Genomic DNA, 20476 nt, shown 5'->3' with positions numbered 1-20476 from the left:
AGAAAAGTTAAAAGACCACAGCCAGCTTTAAAAAGCCATTCAAAGTTGTGGGAAATCAGTCAATTTAAGAGTTTTGCTGGACCTCCAGCTTCAGTTATGATGGCCTTTATGCTGAGAAATACGAGCTACCAGCTCATAGTTGGATGTTGGTGACACATTTAATTACACCACTATGGAAATGAAATACACAAAAGGGAAGTCAACTGATTTTCTAGAGCTATTTGCTCTTGGAAATGCTTACGGTCAGGAACCCATAACAGCCATAAGCCCTGGTGTGCCAGAGCTTTGTCCTAGTATTTCCCCTTCAGAGATACAATATGGGTTGAAGTTTAATTCCTGTGTTCCCTCACCCTGGCTTCAAACTCTGATGTCTCATCAACATATCCCAGCCCGCCTTTCTGTAGCCGCGTTGCCACCTCAATAAGATCACTACGGAGAAAGCTGAGCAGCTCCTGATTGCCATCACAGGACTTCAAGCCCAGGTTTTGTTTCCGAGCCAAGTGGATGGAATGAGTGAGGTCCTGATACCTGGAGAAGACAAGAAGCCACCTGTTGAACACATGCAGGCTGCTACACAGAACAGAGGCAACAACAGCTGGAGTGTGCTGAAGACAGCAGCAGTAGCCCAAGTTTAATCTGCACACAACCAGCTTCAGGCGTGCAGAACTATCAGTTTTCAATAGCATACCGTACCCCTGCTTCTGAGGAACAGTGCCCCTTATTTCCAACTTTGACGGTAGCAATTTAAGCGCTGATAAACAGCACCCTACCAAATTCACAGCCCATTTTGGTCAATTTCATAATCATCAGCTGTTTAAACATTGTAATTTTCATAATTTCAGCTATTTAAATTTGAAATTTTATAGTGTTATAACTGTGGAGAGCCTGACTCAAAGAGGCACGGTGGGGAGAGGTCAGGTGGTTACCAGGGGGACGGCGGTTGTGGTACTGCTATCCTTACTTCTGCATTGCTGCTGGCAGCAGTGCTGCCATCAGAGCTGAATGACTGCAGAATGGCCACTCCTGGCCAATAGCTCAGCTCTTAAGGCTGAGCTACCATCATCAGCAATACAGATATAAGGATAATACAGTATGATATTGCCACCTTTACATAAGCACTGCCTTCAGAGCTAGGCATCCCACCAACATCCACAGCTCTCCGAAGGCAGAGAAAAAAGGTACTGCCACCTTATTGCCCTACTAAAATAACTTTGTGAGTGACCCCTTGAAACTTCCTGTAGGACCCCAATTTGAGAAACACTGGTCTCATACGACATTTGTATTATATAGGGTAAAAGCATACAAAAGACCAGATTTCATGCTCCATGACAAGTATTTCATGGCCAGGAATTTAGTATGGCCCTGATAAGGCATCTTGGTGGGTCAGACTTCTGCTGAGGAAGAACTTGCAATATGTTTCTGAAAAGAGAAGCAGCCATTCTTCCCACCTCCCTCCTTTACATGCACATGACTAAGCTTCGCTTTTGTACGCATGCTACTAGCAGGATAGTGTACCCCAAAAAGAATGCACCGTGAAATAGGCAAGGTGTATGAGAAATAGTGGCCTCACCTTTTCTGCAGCCGCTCCTTGAGCTGGCTTTCCCTTATTCCCTGTGGGTGCAAACAATCCAGCAGCTCATCCAGCTCCTTCTGACTATCGCAGAGAAACCTAAAAGACACACAAGAAGCACTGACACTGGCTATGCTGCCTTAACAAATAGCATAAAAGCTCTCTCACAGGCCTAAAGTTGTCCCCATTGGCTAGTCTTAGATGACGCTAATTCTGGGTTGGAGAAAAACAGAAGAAGATGGGCAAGGGGAATAATTTTATTTAAATTTAAAAAAAAAGTATACTTTTAAGATTAGACTGGTTTAAAAATGGTATTTGAATTTACAGTTATCAGTCCCAAGGCTTAGGTTCACTAAGCTATAGCTGTTTAACTAAACTGAAAAATCGTGCTGATGTGCTGAAAAGGATTGATAAGAATAGAAACTACACTTGATCTTATCCACAAAGGCCAAGAATATGCATTGCATAGCACAACAATTTTGACACCGACACTTGGGAGACACTCGCCCAGAACTGCTCAAAATGGAGAGAAGTCCAGCATTCTGAAAATGCCTGCTGACAAGTTGAGGAGGACCACAGACAACATTATGGTCAACGGTTTCCTGCTATACCTGGAAACACCTCTCCTCCCAGTAATATAACTCGTGATTCAAGGATAGGCCTTATCAGCAGGCAGAGGATCCGCAACTCCCATGAAAGATGATCATACTCAGCAACAAGTGATTACTATGAGCACAGCAGTTTCATAATCTGTCCTATATAGTCCACAACCTATTTTATTACATCCTGTTTTATGGCACTGGTTCTCACAAACTCATTATTGCAAAGTTCACTCCCTCCACAAGTACAGAGGTTGCTATCCATGGAGCAGCTGATAGTAAATCTGGAAGCTCCTGCAAACTGCATGTGTATAGGGTCTTTGCCCACAAAAGCTTACGCTCCAAAATATGTGAGTCTATAAAGGTGCCGCAGGGCGACTTCTTGTTTCACAATAGAATTGTGTCCCATAAGGGATCCCTGAACAGATGATCTCATAAGCAGGGCTGGCACGTCTTCTCCGTATGAACTTAACAGCCCAGCTCTCCTCCTCCTCATCATCATCCATAGGCTCAGCGCCTGTTGGTGTCTGATGCCTCTATCGCTATTTCCTTCCATCTTTCCCTCTCCAGTGCAGTGTGGCTTAGTTTCTGTAGACTAGCTCTGCAACAATCTACTATATAATCTACCCTGTCTGTGTGGGGTCTGCTTCTCCTATTTGAACTGTCCATTATGCCGAATACCAGGGTCTTGACTTTTCATTCTTCATTCTGCAAATATGACCAAATAGCTGTAACTTCCGTTGTATAACCTTCTACAGTAACAGAGTACTTCTGCATTAGGTTCTCATTTGGCTCTATCTTCCTGTATAATTCCTCATTGATGACCTTCTGCATCCATCCTATTCTCAGGATCTTTCTATAACTCCTCTCGAACACCAATATTCTTCCTTTTAAACTTTCGTCATCACCCACGTCTCACGCACATACAAAATGCTGCTGAATACACACGTTTTCAAGATGCTCAGCTTCATTCCAAAGCTAATCACTTTGCTTTTCCATATCAGAGAATCATAAAATCACAGAGCTAGAAGGGACCTCAGGAGGTCATCAGGTCCAGCCCCCGGCATCCAGCATAATACCTAGGTCCCCTTCCACTGTACTGTCGCTTAGCCAGTTGGTCCCTAGCCTGTGACAATGCTTGGGATTCTTCCATCCCAAGTGCAGGACTCTACACTTTCTCCAGGTAAAACTGGATCCTATCTGTACCCTCCAACGTATCTACCTCTCCCACTAGCTTTGTCTCATCCACAAAGTTACTGAGAGTGCACTCCAGTCCCTCATCCAGGTCATTTATAAAGATGTTGAACACCACCAGCCCCAGAACCGAGTCTTGGGGCACTCCACTTGAAACTGACCACCATCCAGATATTGAGCCACTGACCACTACCCGTTGGCCCCACCGTTAAGCCAGCTTTCTATCCATATTATAGTCCATGTAACCAAGCAATACTTCCTTAACTTATGGGCAAGAATGTTGTGGGAGACTATCAAAAGCTTTGCTGAAGTTAAGATATATCACATCCACTGACTTCCGCATGTACACAGAGCCTGTTACCTCATCATAGAAACTAATCAATTGTTCAGGGACGACTTGGCCTTGGCGAATCCATGTTGGACTATTTTTGACCATCCAACTTCTCCAAAATGGATTCCTTGAGGATCCCCTCCATTATTTTCCAAGGGACTGAGGTAAGGCTGACTGCTCTACAGTTCCCTGGATTGTCCTACCTTCTTTTTTAAAGATGGGAACGACATTTGCCTTTTTCCAATCATCCAGGATCTCTCCAGATCTCCAAAAGTCTTCAAAAATAATGGCCAAAGGCTCAGCAACTATGTAAGCCAATTCCCTCAGTACCCTTGGGTGCATTAAATCCAGACCCATGGATTTGTGTACATCTAGTTTTTCTAAGTAACTCTTAACTCGTTCCTTCCCCACTGATCTCGTCCACTGCTTTCAAACTTGCTCTTGCTTTCACTATTCTATTCACTATTTTCCTTCTTACAGTCTTGATCATATATGTTATGCTGCTCCCATATATGTGAGCTTCTCCACATTCTCTAGTTCCATCCGATCTGCGCCGATTTTCCTATTTCTTTATCTCCAGATACCATTGTTTTTGTTTTATTTATGTTGAGAATCTGTCCATACCACTTCCCTTCCTCATTTAGCACCTGCACGATCTGCTCCTCATCTTCCTCAATGATAACTATATCACCAGAGAACCTCAAGTTCCCCTGTAAATATTATGTGCAAAGGACATTGGAGCACAGAGAGAGATGACAGCCAACTGCTTCTGTCCAGTGCAAGAATAATGGTCGTGAAAGTCATCATCTTGAACTGTCCATAAAGAACATATTTGTTGAGCCTCCTGAGGTCAAGGATGGGCCTCCATCCTCTGTTCTTCTTCTGGGTTAGGAAGTACATGAATGGAATCCCCTGCTCTGAGACTCCTCAGGGACTGATTCTACATCCCTCAGGTGGAGAAGGTGCTGAACTTCTTGCTCGAGGAGATGCTCGTGAGAGTGGTCATATCATATCTTGTAGAACTGGAAGGGACCTCAAGAGGTCATCAAGTCCAGTCCTCTGCCCTCTCTGCAGGACCAAGCACAATCCCTGACAGATTTTTATTTTATAATCTGTTTGTCACAGACCCCTAAATGGCCTCCTCGAGGACTGAGCTCACAACCCTGGGTTTACAAGTCCAATGTTCAGAGGGATGGGGTAGAGAAGTGGGTGGGGTAGAGTACATGGGATAGAATACCCCTGGGCCACCAGCTCATGGACTCACTTGTCCAAGGTAATGGCAGCCCAGCGGTGGAAAAAAGGGCAGAGATGGTGATGAAACGGCTGGTGCCCACACTGTGCAATGGCCGGAGCAGAAAGCTCTCTCAAACTTTGACCACACTCAAAACTGCTACTTAAGTTGTTGAGGGTGCGACGCTGTGGATTACTGTTGTTGTTGTTGCCTATTAGGCCTTCACCACTGGAACCTGTGCTGCTGGCAAAGTTCAAAATGTTGCAGTTGCTACTGGAACTACCCCTGCGGTCTCTGGTAGGGACATTAAGAGGCAAACAGATGCTGCTTGTCAAAAGGGGAGGTCCTCCACTTTCTGCTGCAGATCCCTGGGGACCCCTAAGGACTGGAGCCAGGACGTATGCCTCATGACCACAGTGGAAGCCATGACCCTAGCTGCATGTATGTTCATTGTGGACTGCAGAGCTGTGCGGGTGACAATATGCCCCTCATGGATAATGCAGATAAGGCAGGGAAAGCTCCTGCAATATGGAATAATTCAGATGGACGTAGTCAGCTAACATGGCCGCATAATTCGCTCCCCAGAGAAACAGACTCTGTGCTCCATGATGCCTCATTTTCTACTCTACTTGTCCTGGAGGGTGGAATGGAAGGACTGTCTTATTGTGGACAGCATACACCACCAGTGAGTTTGGCTGCAGGTGAGTAAATAAGATTTCCACATCCTTGGAGGCCACGAAATAACACTTGTCCGCCATTTTGTTAGTAGGAGGGATGGATGCTGGTATCTGCCACATAAACACTGAAGGGGTCCATAATGGCCTCATCCACAGGCATAACCATTCTGGAAGACGATGGATGCAGGGTGCAGAGAAACCTATTTTTTTGACTAGCACTTCCTGCTGGTCATTTTCCTGAGCCTGGGCCACCTGCCAGAATAACTCTTGAAATGCTCTGGCATCATCCTCAGGGGGAGACAACATTGAGAGCAGCATGTCATCTCACAAAGACAAGGAACGGTGCAGAGGGATACATGCTCACGCTCTGACAGGGAATCTTTGGCCCCAGAATGTTGAGACAGTAGATATGTTGCCGATATAGCAGGTTGTGCCAATAGGGAATGATCCCTGCACACCATCAACAGTGCTGACAGGGCATAGGAGCGGGGTGACTGCACCTGTCATGATGACTGCAGCGGCACCCATTCACAAGTGTGTGAATGGTGGCGTGCAAACCAGTGGGGGTGGCTGTGGGAAGGCCATGGTGGGCAGCACATCCTCCCAGCGGGAGTGCATGGGGCTGGAGCATTGTGAAGAAAAAACACTCCTGCAGTCAGAGCCTCCTCTTCCCAGAGTGAGCAGCTTAGCCCCTGAGCCTTGCGAAAACCCCGAATGCGGAGATAGACGTGGGGATGCTGGTGGCAACCGGGACACTCAGCGAGGAGAGCTAAAAGGCACCAGTGCCACGTGTGCTCTCAATGGCCAGTTCCAGTGATGTTGTTTCGACACTATTAGGATACAACGTGCAGACTTCAACAAAGCAGTGTCCTAGTGCCACTTTGGTGCTGACTCCAGTGCCACAGCCCTGAGTTTACAACAGGCACCAGACTCAGAACGGTGTGAGCAGCATGGAGACTTGGAGTGGTGCTGGTTTCTCTCCGGGTCCAGCACCGAGGGCGGGGTCTTAGTCTTTGAGGACCTCTTATGCCCTGGAGTAGAAGCAGATGAAGCCAGTGGGGCGAATGGCATCAGAGGCTCCGAATGTTGTTGGCTTGGTTCCAAGAGAACCCTCTTCAGTGGTGCCTGCATAGACAGTGCTGAGGAGACCACGGCAGACTTTCCCACTGGTGTGGCCCACAGAAATGGTGCCAGAGGCCAGGAACAAGGTGGGAAAGGGTCCACAGCTGGGAGTGGAGTGCTGACCAAGGCACAGGGATACGCAAAGTCCATATCTTTGATCTCCCATGCCAAATCCTTAGTGGAAGGCTGCTCAGGCACCGGCGATTGGAGGGACTTTTCACAAAGATAAGTTTTGAGCATGTTGGCTCAGTCTCTTCTGGCCCTCGCTGTGAGGCTGAAACAATGTGTGTAGGACTGCATGAGGCAAACACTTGATGCAGGAAATGTGGCCGCTGGAGACCAACATGGCTTCCCTGCAACCTGCACCTCGTTTGAAGCCTGGGAAGCCCAGCATGGTGATAATGCAGTAACTAATTCTAATACTAACAGATATTTGGGAGCATAAGCTTTCATTGGCAAAGACCCACTTCATCAGATGCGCAAGTGTGGGTCTTTGCCACTACTGATGAAGCAGGTCTTTGTCCACGACAGCTTATGCTCCAAAACATCTGTAAGTCTATAAGGTGCCACAGGACTTCTTGTTGTTTCTGAAGATACAGACTCGGCTAACCCCCGATACCAATTCTAATGCCTTTTTGGGGGGTTACTTACCCTTATCCAAGATTTTCTTCCTGTTTAAAATGTAAGTGGTGTTAAAACTAATTCTTTGCCTTTCAGAGAAAGTGTGAAGCTCCGTCTGCAGCCGAGGATGGTAAAGAAAGAACTGAAGGGCCCATGCTGTGCACGAGCCAGATAGCACGAGGAGGCACTACTGCATATGCATGGCATGGCAAACCAGGGCTATAGAAGAACCTCCAAGTGCTGGTGTGAGGATGCACCAACTCCCAGATTGGAGCACCCATGGGGACACCACTTGAATTACAGTTACTCTAGGTAACGTAAGCATTCTGAGTCTGAGCACATACCTCTTCTCTGACTATCTAATGATTCCCCTTCCGAACAGGAAGGGCCCCAACTACACCTCTGACAATGATTTGAGAAAATAAAGATGGAAAAGAACAACAGCTTCATTATTTCCTAAGTGGGCACAGAGAGGAGGAAGGGGCGGTGGGAAGGAAGTGAGCAGGTAACTCTCTGTTGATACTAGATTTTCACCCCTTAGCCACAAGGCCAAGAAGCAAGGTGCATTTCGGAGGAGTCCCTCAGGATCAGTACTGAGTCTTCTTTTGGAAGAGAGAAGAAAGGTTCTGCAAGCTAGTTGGACTTCTCGGAAGTTCAGCACACTGACAAGCAGCAAAGATGCTTTCTGGGACTACGTACGTGCCAAGAATCTTTAGGTGGTTTAGATGAACCACACAGAACCTGCAATAGAAGCATCCGTTGTAAAAGTGACAGTGCATGAAGGTGTGCGTAAGTATTTGCAGAATTGCCACTTAGAATCGCAGTGCCCAGTCTGTAGCAGTGCATGGAATTCTCCTGTCTTAAGTACAGGACTGCACTTTCCTGCTGAACCTCAGATTTCTTTTGGCCCAATCCTCCAATTTGTCTAGGTCACTCTGGACTATATCCCTTTTCTGCAGCATCTCTCTCTCCACCCAGTATAGTGTCATCTGCGAACTTGCTGAGGATGCAATCCAGCCCATCATCCAGATTACTGATGAAAAAAACTGGCTCCAGGAGCAATCCCTGGGGTACTCCTCTTGATAGTGGCTGCCAACAGGTGTTAAGCCCGATGATCTAGCCAGCTTTCTATCCACCTTACAGTCCATTCATGCAAGTCGGACAACTTTAAACTTGCTGGCAAGAATACTGTAGGAGACTATCAAAAATTTAGCTAAAGTCAAAGTGTCACGTAGCCACTGCTTTTTTCCATATGCACAGAGACAGTTCTCTCACATAGAAGGAAATCAGGTTGGTCAGGCATGACTCGCCCTTGGTGAATCTGAGTCGGCTTTTCCTGATCACATCGCTCTCCTCTCAAGTGTTTCAAATTGGATTCCTTGGGCACCTGCTCCATGATTTTTCCAGGGACTAAGATAAGGCTGGCTTGTCTGTAGTTCCCTGGAGTCTCCCTTTTTAAAGATGGACTCTACATTTGCCTTTTTCCAATCATCTGGGACCTCCACCAAGCACCAGAAATTTTCAAAAGATAATGGCCAATGGCTCTACAGTCATATCAACCGTTTCAGCACACTCAGATACATAAGAGCCAGCACCGTGGACTTATATAGATCTAATGTTTTTAAACAGTCCTTAAACCGTTCTTTCACTCTTGAGGGCTATTCATTTCCTCCCCATACTGCCTGCCCAGTGCAGCTGGAGCTGCCCTTGTTTATGAAAACAGAGCACCTCAGCTTTTTCCACACCACCTGCTGCTAGGTTATCTCCCCCTTTCAATAAAGATCCCACACTTTTCCTGACTGCCCTTTTGTCGCTACCATACCTGCGGAAAGATGAGTTACCTTTTTGTAACCGGTGTTCTTTATATGTTGCCCATGCTTACCACATGCAACAATGCCGCAAGTTTTTACCCTAGGAGCATACACAGGGAAGTAGCTCTGGCAACCCCTGGAGCGACACCACCATGGTATGATCTAAGGGGCAATGCACATGACTCCCTCATTTCCTTCTTGCCAGAAACTGACATTGGGAAAAGGGGGTGGGCTGTGGAATGGATATGAGCAACACATCTTGAATGCAAGTTATGAAAAGGTAACTGTCTTTTCTTTGCTCACGTTCATTCCACATTACATGAATCCAAGCAATATTCAGAGGCAGGTAGGAGTTCACAGTCTCACAGATTACAGTAAGGACCTGCTGAATCCAGCAGGCTCTTTAGCTTGCTGCAAGATGGCCAAGAGGTGCACCGGGGGTGCCATGGTGAACAGTTCACACATTTACATCATGGCTTTACAGATACCCTGGATAGGCACAGTGCCCGGCAACCAGGAACAAGAGGACTCTCAACTGCACCTCTCAGAGTGGTACCTGCTCCTAGTCCTCCAGAACCCTTCTCTCAGGATAATGCTGCCAGGTCTGCAGATCTGCATGAGTCGCCCAACAAGCTACCCTCTCATCACATTTTCAATGCTGGAATGTGGAGTGGGATCAGCAAGTCCGAGAAATGTCAAGACCACAAGGAGCAACAAGAAAAGGACTGGTGCCAATAAAATGAAAACTGGTAATCTGGGGAACGGTGCTGGGAATTATGCCAAGGCCTCAAAGATGCTGACTGCTCCTGGCAGTTCTCATGCCAAGGGGCATGTGACTCAGAAGATCTGCATCACTGCACAAATGAACACAACACCAAGTCTTGTCTTCTTCCTCCATTAGGAGGCCAAAGAGGAATTTGTAATGCCTGTTTCCAAGACTTGAAGGCCCCACATGGAAGAGTGCCAGAGTTCCAATCTCCACAGAGAAAAAACAGTGCCACAAAGGAACTCTGGAAAAAGCCAGGTGCTCAGTTGCCTCACCTCGATACTGGCACGTTGGTGCCACCAGCTCAGACATAGTCAGAATGTCCTGTGTCACTGGCAGGGCTTCTTGGAATCAATAGTGTCTCTAAGCTCCAGAGGCTGTCAGCGCTGCCCAGTGCTGATTCTACAGGCTGGGCCACGCTGGGAGGCTTCACTTGGGTCAAAGGCTGACTTGCTGGCAGCAATGAGCTGCCCTTAACATTTTTGCCATTACTTTGAGTTTTCGGCTAGCTGTTCTTCAAATTCCTTTTTGGCCTCCCTAATTACATTTTTACACTTCATTTGAAAGAATTTATGTGCCTTTCTATTTTCCTCACTAGGATTTAACTGCCACTTTTTCCAACAATACATTTTTACCTCTCACTGCAACTGAAAGCTGTATCACAGATATCCAGATCTGCTTGAGGAGAAACTCTGGCTACTAACCGTCCTTTCCAAATGATGCCTCTCAAGTCAGTGTTTGCTTCTTGCAGGAGCTTGTCAATGAAGGGTGTGATTTGTAGTCAGGGAATCACAGACCACAAACAGGGCTCAACAATTAACTATACAGAGAAGTAGGCCATTCTGCCTAAGATGTTTTTTTTTTTGTAGAATTCTTTTCCTTAGGCCTGGAGTAAGGTAACCCTCTCTGTTTGGATTTCCTCTGTTCTACAAATGTTGGGAAGAATAAGTCAGAGGTGATTTATCTTTTCTGTACTCCTTTCAATGTTGGAGGTATAAAAACTGGAATTTGTCACAGATCTTTTAAAGGCTCTCGGGCTCCATTTACAAGCTTTGCCTATCTGTTGGAGGTGAAAATACAGAAAGTGTATGCAAGTAACTGAACATCCAAGTTGTCTGTTAGCTTGCACGGCAGCTCCTGACAACAGCAGGCTCTTCTACATGGTGGTGTTAGAATAGATATCATCGCCTCTTCATGTGGGAAAGGGAGTAAAATGGTTGAGAGAAGCTTTTTGTGGATCTTGGTGTCATTTCACAGACTCACAGAATTCCTTCCCAGTCTTCCTCCTAAGCCTTTGCTTCCTTCCTCATAGCCTCTCATTACCATTGTGAAGTCTAATCCACAGCGTGGTCTAGTTATGAACCAAACTGGTGCGGTGGACTTAGGTAATTTGTTGAAACAAGAGGAACAGCATCTCCTACAGAACAGGGACCTAGAGTGGCCAGCAAGACCAGGATGCAAAGCTAAAGGGATAAGACCAAGAAGCTGCTACAGCTCAAAGTAACATCTCACAAGAGATATAAGGATGCTTTGCTGGAGATCTCTGGACAGCCCCTAAAGTCTGTTAGTGATTGAAAAGATGATCTGGGAGTTGTTCAGCTCAGGGACTCTGGTAAAGACATGCAAAAAAATTGATCCTGTCTGGGGTCAGCAGTTGACCCCTGTACTCCTCACTATCACGAGGAGTAAGGGAGGCCAATGGAAGAAACTCTCCCATCAACCATTCTTAGTGGAGACAGTCACGTAAGTTGATTTCTGATATGATGATTCTAGCCACACAATTCCCACAGCTAGAGTTGCGTGTCTGACTTTCAGGTCTAGTACAGACTTGGCCTTAGTGGAATACCATCTTGGTGAGGACCACTAATCACCACAAGAAGGAAAATATTAAAAATAAAGGGGGTTCTAACAGCACATTAGTGTCCCTAAACTAAGTAACTACACTGATTTAATTGGCATTTATGAAGCGATTCAATTAAAAGGTACAGAGATATTAATGTTCTATCCTTGACACAAGCACCAACAGGTAGTTCGGGCCGCTACACTGCTCTCCATGCCTTCACTTTGAGGGTTAATGAGCACACGGAAATACAGGACACAGAACTGCCCCCAAAGGTCACAGTAAGTCTAAAATTCTCCTGTCACGTGCACCACAAGTGGGATCCACACAGACTATGGTAATTAAGCATGCTCTCCACTCAAAAAACATCATGCACATGTTATTAAAAACAGAATTAATACTGTGGGTAGACAAACATTCTTAATGGACCAGAATAAATCTGTGTTCTGGCTGTTATACAAAGAATCAGAATCAACATTTTTCTGAATTTTTTAAATCTCTTTAAGTCAGGCTGTTTTTTTTGGTAAATCTACTGATTTAAGAATCACTATATTGGCCAAACCTGACATTCTTACAAGTTGAAGTCTTACCTCTTTGCTCAGCTGTCTCTATTACCTACAACTACTACCACCATATGTTACAATTCCAAAGTATAGGCTTGAGAGACTATCATATTAATTGAGAAATTGAACAGGAAACTGAAAAAGGAACCAGATGGTTATTACAGAAGGGACCACCACACACTGAGAAAAATAAAAAGCATTTGTTCAAAAAACAATTACTGGATACTCCTATTGTGTGTAACTTCACTACAGAACCACAATACAAGCAGCGTGCATGAAATACAATGGAACGATCACCTCCCTAAATATGAATAGCTTGACGAACAATATTGTAAACTTTCCAGCTACAAACTCAGCCCAGCAAAAGGGTCTCATCTTGGGGTCTTTCTTTCCGTCCCACTTCCTCCATGAATGTAATAAAAGTCTGGGGTGACCTTGAAACCTTCTTTCACTGACTCCATCTAAAGAAATTCTTCCAACACACCTATGAACATCAGTCTGACTCACTTGATTCCCACCCCCAACACCAAAAGAAGAACAACTATGTGGACTCCCCCAATGACCATAGCGAAAGTCTGAATTTCTACATTCAATTCTTCCGCAACTGTGCACAGACTGACATTATACGCAAACACCAAGGCTGGGTCTACACTACAGAGTTCTGTTGACAGAAAGGGCCTTCTGTCGATATAACTCAGGGATCAGAGAGATAGCCGTGTTAGTCTGTATCTTCAAGAACAAGAAGTAGTCCTGTGGCACCTTACAGACTAACAGATATTTTGGACCATAAGCTTTCGTGGGCAAAGACCCGCTTCATCAGATGCGTAACTCAGGGCGCGTCTACACACTCAAAGCATTCTGTCGACAAAGTCTCAGCTGAACTCTGCATTTGCCTCGAGAGTATTAGCCCTCAAAAATTGGAGGCATAACAATCTCTGGACAGAGTACTGTCGACAAAAGTGCAGTGTAGACACTTCTGTCGACCAAGGGCCTCCAGTTGCTCAGCAGCTCTCTTCTCAGAGCTGCCATTCTGCTTTCTGGCACCAGAGGACAGTGCAGTCTGGCAGTTCTCCGTCGACAGAGCAAGCTGTGTGTAGATGCAATCTGTTGGCAGAGGTTCTGTTGAGATGTCCCTGTGGACAGATGCGTTTAGTGTAGACATAGTCCAAATGAGACACAATCTCAACTATGAAAACAAAAAGGCAGTCCAGTAGCACTTTAAAGACTAACAAAATAATTTATTAGGTAATGAGCTTTTGTGGACTCATGAGCTTTCGAAAACTCATCACCTAATATATTATTTTGTTAGTCTTTAAAGTGCTACTGGACTGCCTTTTTGTTTTGATAGTATATAGACTAGCATGGCTCTCTCTGTTACTAATCTCAACTATGATGAAGGCTATGCTGTCCAGAGTCGCAAAAATTAATAGTGCATTATAGTCAAGGCGGCTGACAAATGGGGTGCTGTTGTCATCATGAATAAGTCAGACTATGAACAGGAGGCAGCCAAACAACTCTCCAACACCGTATTTCAGAGACCTGTCTCCTCTGATCCCACTTTGGAATTCCAGAAGAAACTACACCATCTACTTAAGGAACTACCTGCTTCTACTTGGGATCTTATTCACTCAGATGCACCATCTGAGCCCCAAACTGGATTATTCTATTCAGGTCCCAAAATCCACAAACCTGGAAATCCTGGATGACCTATCATTTCGGGTATTGGCACCCTTACTACCAGACTATACAATTATGTAGAGTCCCTCCTCAAACCCTACACAACCAACACTCCCATCTATCTCTGAGATACCACTGACTTCCTGAGGAAATTACAAAACATAGGAAAACTTCCTGACAATGCCATCCTTGCCACCATGGATGTACATGCTCTCTACACTAATATTCCACATGAAGATGGACAAAAAACAATTCGGAATATCATCCGTGAAATTACCACAGCTAATCTGGTGTCTGACCTCTAACTTTGTTCTCACTCACAATTATTTCTGATTTAGGGACAATTTATACCTCCAGATTAGTGGCACTGCTATGGGCACCCACATGGCCCCACAATATGATAATATATTTATGGCTGATTTGGAACAACGATTCCTCATCTCTCATTCCCTATTACTCCTCCTTTACTTATGACACATCAATGACATCTTTATCATTTGGACCCATGGTAAAGAGATTCTAGAAGAATTCCACAGAGACTAACAATCTGCACCCCAGCAACAACTTCTGCCTTGACCACTCCACACGAGAGATACATTTCTTGGACACTACAGTACAAATCACTGATGGCCTGATCACTACCACTCTCTACCAGAAACCCACCGATTGCTACACTTACCTACATGCTTCTAGCTTCCACCCTGCTCACAAGACAGAATCCATCATTTACGGTCAAGCCCTGAGATACAATCACATCTGCTCTGACCCTACTGACAGAACAAAAACTACAAGATTTCTACCAAACACTCATAAACCTGAATTACCCACCGGAGAAGTACAAAAAAAAAAAAAACAAATCAACGGGGCCAGATGAATACTGAGAAACCAACTACTTCAAGATAGGCCCAAAAAAGCCAGTAGCAGACCAACACTTGTGATTACCTACAGCCCCCAACTCAAGCCACTGCAACGCATCATTAAAGACCTACAACCTATCCTAAATCCTGATGCCACACTCCAGAAGGCCCTAGGTGACAGACCTGTTCCTTCCTATAGACAATCTCCCAACCTGAAGAGGAGTTTCACTAGCAACCACAGGCTCTACCACAATAATACTAATCCTGAACTTTTCCTTGCAACAAGCCCCATTGCCAACCTTGTCCACATATCTATTCTGGAGATACTATCACTGGACCTAACCATGTTAATTACCAAATTACAGGCACATTCTCCTGTTCTTCAACTAACATCATATATGCCATCATGTGCCAACAATACCCACATACTATGTATGTAGGGCAGACTGCAAACTCTCTTCGACAAAAAATGAATGGACATAGAACAGATATTAAAAAAAACCAAACCCATCAGATAGCATTTTAATGGACTGGGCCATTCTGTTAAAGACCTGAAAGTTTGTGTTTTTCTGAAAAGGGACTGTAACAACAACCAAAGAGGGAATGCTCAGAACAAACATTCATATTCAAATATGATACATTAACATGTGGGACAGCATACTTTGATGTTTTATCTAACTCAACTTCCCCATCCCATGCCCCTTCCTGCCTCCCTGTGCTCTTCTAATTTGACAACCTTGATAACAATTTTTCTGATTTGTTTACCTTGACAATTTTTGAACCTCTGTGTTTTATATATTGAGTCTGTTCTGGTATGGCTATGATCTGAAGAAGTGGGTCTGTCCCACGAAATCTCATCACCTAATAAATTATTCTGTTAGTCTTTAAAGTGCTACATGACTGCTTTTTTGTTCTCCTTAAACATGTCTGTTTTGCTTTCCACACTCAATTTCATCCACTGGAAAAATTATCTGCACCTCTCTTTTACGCTCAGTACTGGTCTTTATAAAAACACCAAAGTGGATGAGCACCCCATGTCTCTTACAAGGTTTGATATCTCATTTCAGGCACCACAATAAATATCCCACCAAATTTTACTGAATCCCAATTGTCTGGTTATAAGTAAAGAACTGCAGCCATGAGAAAGCAAATTACCATAAGTTCTGTCCCTGTTTGGGTACAGTGGTCTCTATTGGAACATCCGTAACATGCATGGATTTTTGATGGGTGTTCACTCTGCCACCTGCAGCCATGTTCTTTCGCTTATCTGTAAAAGAGTCACATAAAATTAAAATGCAATCTCATTCATAGTCACATCTGCCAACCTTTACTTTGCAAAACTGTAGTACTGACTAGTTACAAGAATTATAATCAGACTACTTCTGGGGTTGTAAGACAGCAAAGGAGGCAAAATTGCTCAGTAAATCTCTTCACGTATTTGGCCAGGGAAGCTTATAATTTGCATTTCATAAAGAAAAGCAATCAAACAAACAGTAAATATGCCTCAGTCAGTTACTATTCTAGTATTTACATAGATACAAAATTGCGTGCCCTCCCCAAGGGCAAGGGGGATTCAGCATGATCAGTCTTCCCACCGTGGCGTCTGCTGCCTCCCTTGTGGCCTATGCTGGCTCCACCAGCGTCTACCGCCTCCCCCCCACTCCACCTATTGTCTCCTCTGCCACTGTTACCAAGGGAGTGCAGTGACCAATGGAAATGGAGCCCCACCCACTGCAGTGACCACTGAACCAATCAGAATGCACAGAGGTGTTGCTAGAGGCCCTGCCTCAGGTGATAGGACCAGTCAGTGGGCTCCCAGCTTGGTAAGGCAACCAGTCTGGTCCCCACAGCCTGATGGCGCTTGGGAACCCCCACTCCCTCCCCCTGAGATGCCAGTGCTGAGTAAGTGCTGCTACCTGGGGGCAGGGGGTGTGTGGCGGAATGGTGCTGCTGCCACCCATCAACATGGCACAGCCCGGGATTGCCACCTCCCTGCTTTGCAGTGGCACCAAGTCCCGTGGCCAGTAGTGAAGCAAGGGCAATACCTACAAGGCTGAGAGGGGTGATGCAGGTGAGCCCCCAGAGCCCCCCTAGCTTGCCTCCTGAGTGCCCCTCCCCCCTTAGGTCCCCCCCATGCCTCTCTCCCTTTGGAGTATCCCTCAAGTCCCCTGCATGTCCCCCTGGAGTCCTCTCTCTGAGCACCCTTCCCCTTTGGGGGCACACCTGGAGCCCCTAGTGCCCCTTCCCAAGCACCCCTCATCCCCTCCTGTGGTCCTTTCTCAGATTGAGTAATTGCAGGGATGAAAAGTGAGGCCTTATATGAAAAGTGAGGCCTTATATAAAAAGTTTGCTCACCCCCATACTACAGCATTAAGACAATACAAGAAAGGAATATCAGAAATAATATCAAATTAAAATTTTACAAAATACTCTTTTTCTCATTATATATTGACCATCTAGTGCTTTCAAGTACAAACACATTTCACCCTCATCATGTACAAATCTGTCTTTTCTTTCCAACTGAACACTGGTGTACAATCACTCTGAAATAAGTAAAAATCCAGTGAATTGTTATGCCCAACTCTCTAACCATTTCAAGTAAATGTATATGTGCTATGAAAATATTGTCACCAATTCCATCAGTAACACAATCAATCCCTGCTTTTAGGTTTTATATGTGAAGTGTATAAGCCATGCCATGAATGTCATTCCCTTCCTTTCACAACCACAAGTATCTCAGGGAATGCCCTCTTCCAATCCCTGTGAATTCACAATAGGTCTCAACATTCACACTGTTCCTACTTAGATGCATGCCAGAAAAGGAGTTATGCCTTTAAATACCTCATGTTCCCAAAGGGCATCTACACAGCAGTGTAAGCTTAGACTTAGAGAGGCTCAAAGTCAGCAGACGCACATCTGGAAAGCCTGGGCTCAAGCATCTACACTGGAATGGGCAAGATCTAGCCCACCAAGCTGCTGGATACGGCCCTCAGACAGCCTCAGGCTCAGAGCAGCCAGCTGCTGCTCTAAGCAGCTTCCTGCTTCAAATCCTTCTGATAGAACAGTTAACCACCCCACACTTTAATATAAAAATTAAAAATTAAGTACAAACTCTATTCACATGGTGCAAAGGAAGAAATTACTCACCTTGTGCAGTAACAATGGTTCTCCGAGATGTGTCCCTGTGGGTGCTCCACTCAGGTCTCGGTGCAGCCCAGTGCTGCAGATTGGAGAGCTTTTCAGAGCAGTACCCCACCCCACTCCCCGGCACACTCAGTGTCTTGAGCTGCTGAGTTCTGTTGGAGTGCACGAGTCCTCATCTGTTCCTCTTCTACATGAAGCGCCTGTAGACTCCAAGCAGAGGGGAGGACGGGAGATGATAGTGGAGCACCCACAGGAACACATCTCAGAGAATGATCACTGCTGCACAAGGTGAGTAACTTCTCCTTCAAGTGGCCCCTGCGGGTGCTCCACTCAGGTGATCCTGTAGCAGTACCCATTTGGTGGAGGAGAGTATTTGAGTCTTATGTGGATGGAGGCACGACTGCATCTGCCAAAGCATAATGCTGTGCAAACATATGGTGCGATGACCATGTGACCACCATATAGATGTCAACTAAGGGCACTTTATTCAGGAAGGGCGTCGTGACGGTCATCGCCCAGGTGGGGGGAGCCCTAATAGCCTGTGGTGGCTGTTTGCCTCTGAGCCGATATGCAGTGCATATGGAATCTGCAATCCACTTGGATAAGTATTGTGCTGAAACAGCTGATCCTGCACCAGGTCCTGACCATGCCAGAGTCTCTCCAATATTCTCGTTGCTCTAGTTCTCTCGAGGCAGAGCACAACTGCCTGCCTTGCATCAAGGATGACTGATACAGCCTCCTTGGAAGAGGCAGGTGGTCTAGGGAAATAAGGTCATTTATTGGGTAATTTATGGGTTCATTTATATGACACTCAGTTAAACTTTTGGAAGAAACTTTGGACGGGGCCTTACTATTACTTTGTGTCTGGTGAAAGGAACGTCTGCCTTCAGGGCTGCAATTTCTGCTACCCTTGTTGCTGATGTTACGGCCACTATGAAAGCCAAGTTCATAGATAGGTATTGTAGTGGCATACTGGCTAGGACAGGGGTCTGCAATTGAAACAGTGGGAAGAGCCTTTTTTCAAATTCAGTTACAAAAAAAATCAATCCTTCAAGTGCTGCAATGCACACAAATACAAGACAACCCTTTATAAATATCGAACCATGCTTTTTATCACCTGTTTTAAGAACAGCGCACACACAATGATATGTACCAGTTAGAAAGTGAAGTTACCCCTAACCCCAGGCTTTACACCCCATCCCGCAAACCCACCCTCCATCCCCACGCTTAACCCCTCTGAGTCCCAACCTTCCCTCACCCTGCCCCTAGACTTAACCCCTGAGCCCCAACCCCCCCAAATCCTGCCCGCAGGCTTAACTTGCCTCAGCACATGCAGTTCTGCAGCAACTGCGGCCATCTCCTCTTTCTCCTCAGTGAGGATGTGTAGCTCTGGCAGGGGCAGGCTTAGCCATCCTCCCACCAGCTCTGTTGAGGACTTAGACTTCCACCCAGGTAGGGCAGCTCTCCGCCCAGCCAGCTCTCTCTTCTGGGCTCCTGCCACAGTGGACTCCTTTTGCAGCTCTGAAGCCTGCAGCTGCTTAAACAAAAAAAATCTAAAAATTCAGTTGCTTCAACAGCAAGCAACTGAATTTGAATTTTTTGTTTAAGTGGTAGCAGCCTCCAGAGCTGCAAGAGGAGTCAGCAGCAGCAGCTCTTAGAGCCACAAGTGGCTCCCTAAAGAGCCACATGCAGCTCCAGACCCACCGCTTGCCATCCCTTGGGCTGAAAGGGTAGCCTGGTGAGTGTATCTTTACTTTACTCATTTACAAACTGATGTTTGTGTGTGTTTTGCTGGGAGTCTCTTAGCAGATGCCCTGATATGAGGACATGCATACTTCCTGCTTCCGCAGATGAGCTGCTACTACTGCCAGTACCTGGGAGAATACCCTTGGTGCAGTGAAGAGGCCAAAGGGAAGTATGTGCTGGAACTGTTGTCCACCCACTACAAATCTGATGTATTTCCTGTGTGAGTGCTGAATAGCAATACACACATTCATCCTTTAATGGGTACTTTACTTATGAGTAATCGCTAAAACAAAGGACGCATACTTACCATTGTTCACTATGCGAGAACTTCCCCTGCTTATATGAACCAGTCCCCGGGTCCCTGGCTGGGACATTCGCAGCTCCGCGGCTGATTCCACTTTGGCCAAGGGGTCCCTGGCCGGGGCATGGGGAGACCCGCAGCTGGCTCTGCTCCGACTGTGGGATCCCTGCAGCCGGAGCTGAGCTGGCCAAGGGCAGGGAGACCTGTAGCCGGAGGGGACCCAGCTGCAGGGTCCCTGGCAGGGGGGTAAGGGGGACAGGAGATCTGCAGCCCCGCCCGGCCCACTCCCAACACTCCTCCTGTGGCAACTCCCCACGCACCCCCTTCCACACAGTTCCAACACTCCCCCAACCCACAGCTCCCTGCGCAAAGCCTGCCAGCCTGCTCCCAACACCCACCCCATCCTGTTCCAAAACCCCCAGCCTG

At 46.0% G+C, this 20476-nt stretch overlaps 1 protein-coding gene across 2 annotated transcripts in view; it reads right to left on the bottom strand.

Moving 5' to 3' along the window:
- The window catches only part of BAZ1B (bromodomain adjacent to zinc finger domain 1B), a 129696-nt gene that overhangs the window by 37861 nt on the left and 71359 nt on the right, over positions 1 to 20476 (bottom strand). For both annotated transcript variants that reach the window (XM_075013622.1, XM_075013623.1), the window contains exons 10-12: positions 16015 to 16126; positions 1571 to 1669; positions 351 to 528 (exon numbers count right to left, since the gene is read on the bottom strand). In XM_075013622.1, coding sequence (XP_074869723.1) covers positions 351 to 528; positions 1571 to 1669; positions 16015 to 16126 — 389 coding nt within the window. The remainder of the gene's footprint in view (positions 1 to 350; positions 529 to 1570; positions 1670 to 16014; positions 16127 to 20476) is intronic.

Source organism: Carettochelys insculpta, chromosome 19 (assembly GCF_033958435.1).
Source record: "Carettochelys insculpta isolate YL-2023 chromosome 19, ASM3395843v1, whole genome shotgun sequence".
In the NCBI taxonomy this organism is placed as follows: Eukaryota; Metazoa; Chordata; order Testudines; family Carettochelyidae; genus Carettochelys; species Carettochelys insculpta.
Note: the sequence above shows the minus strand (reverse complement) of the source record. Positions and strands in the feature narration are given on the sequence as shown.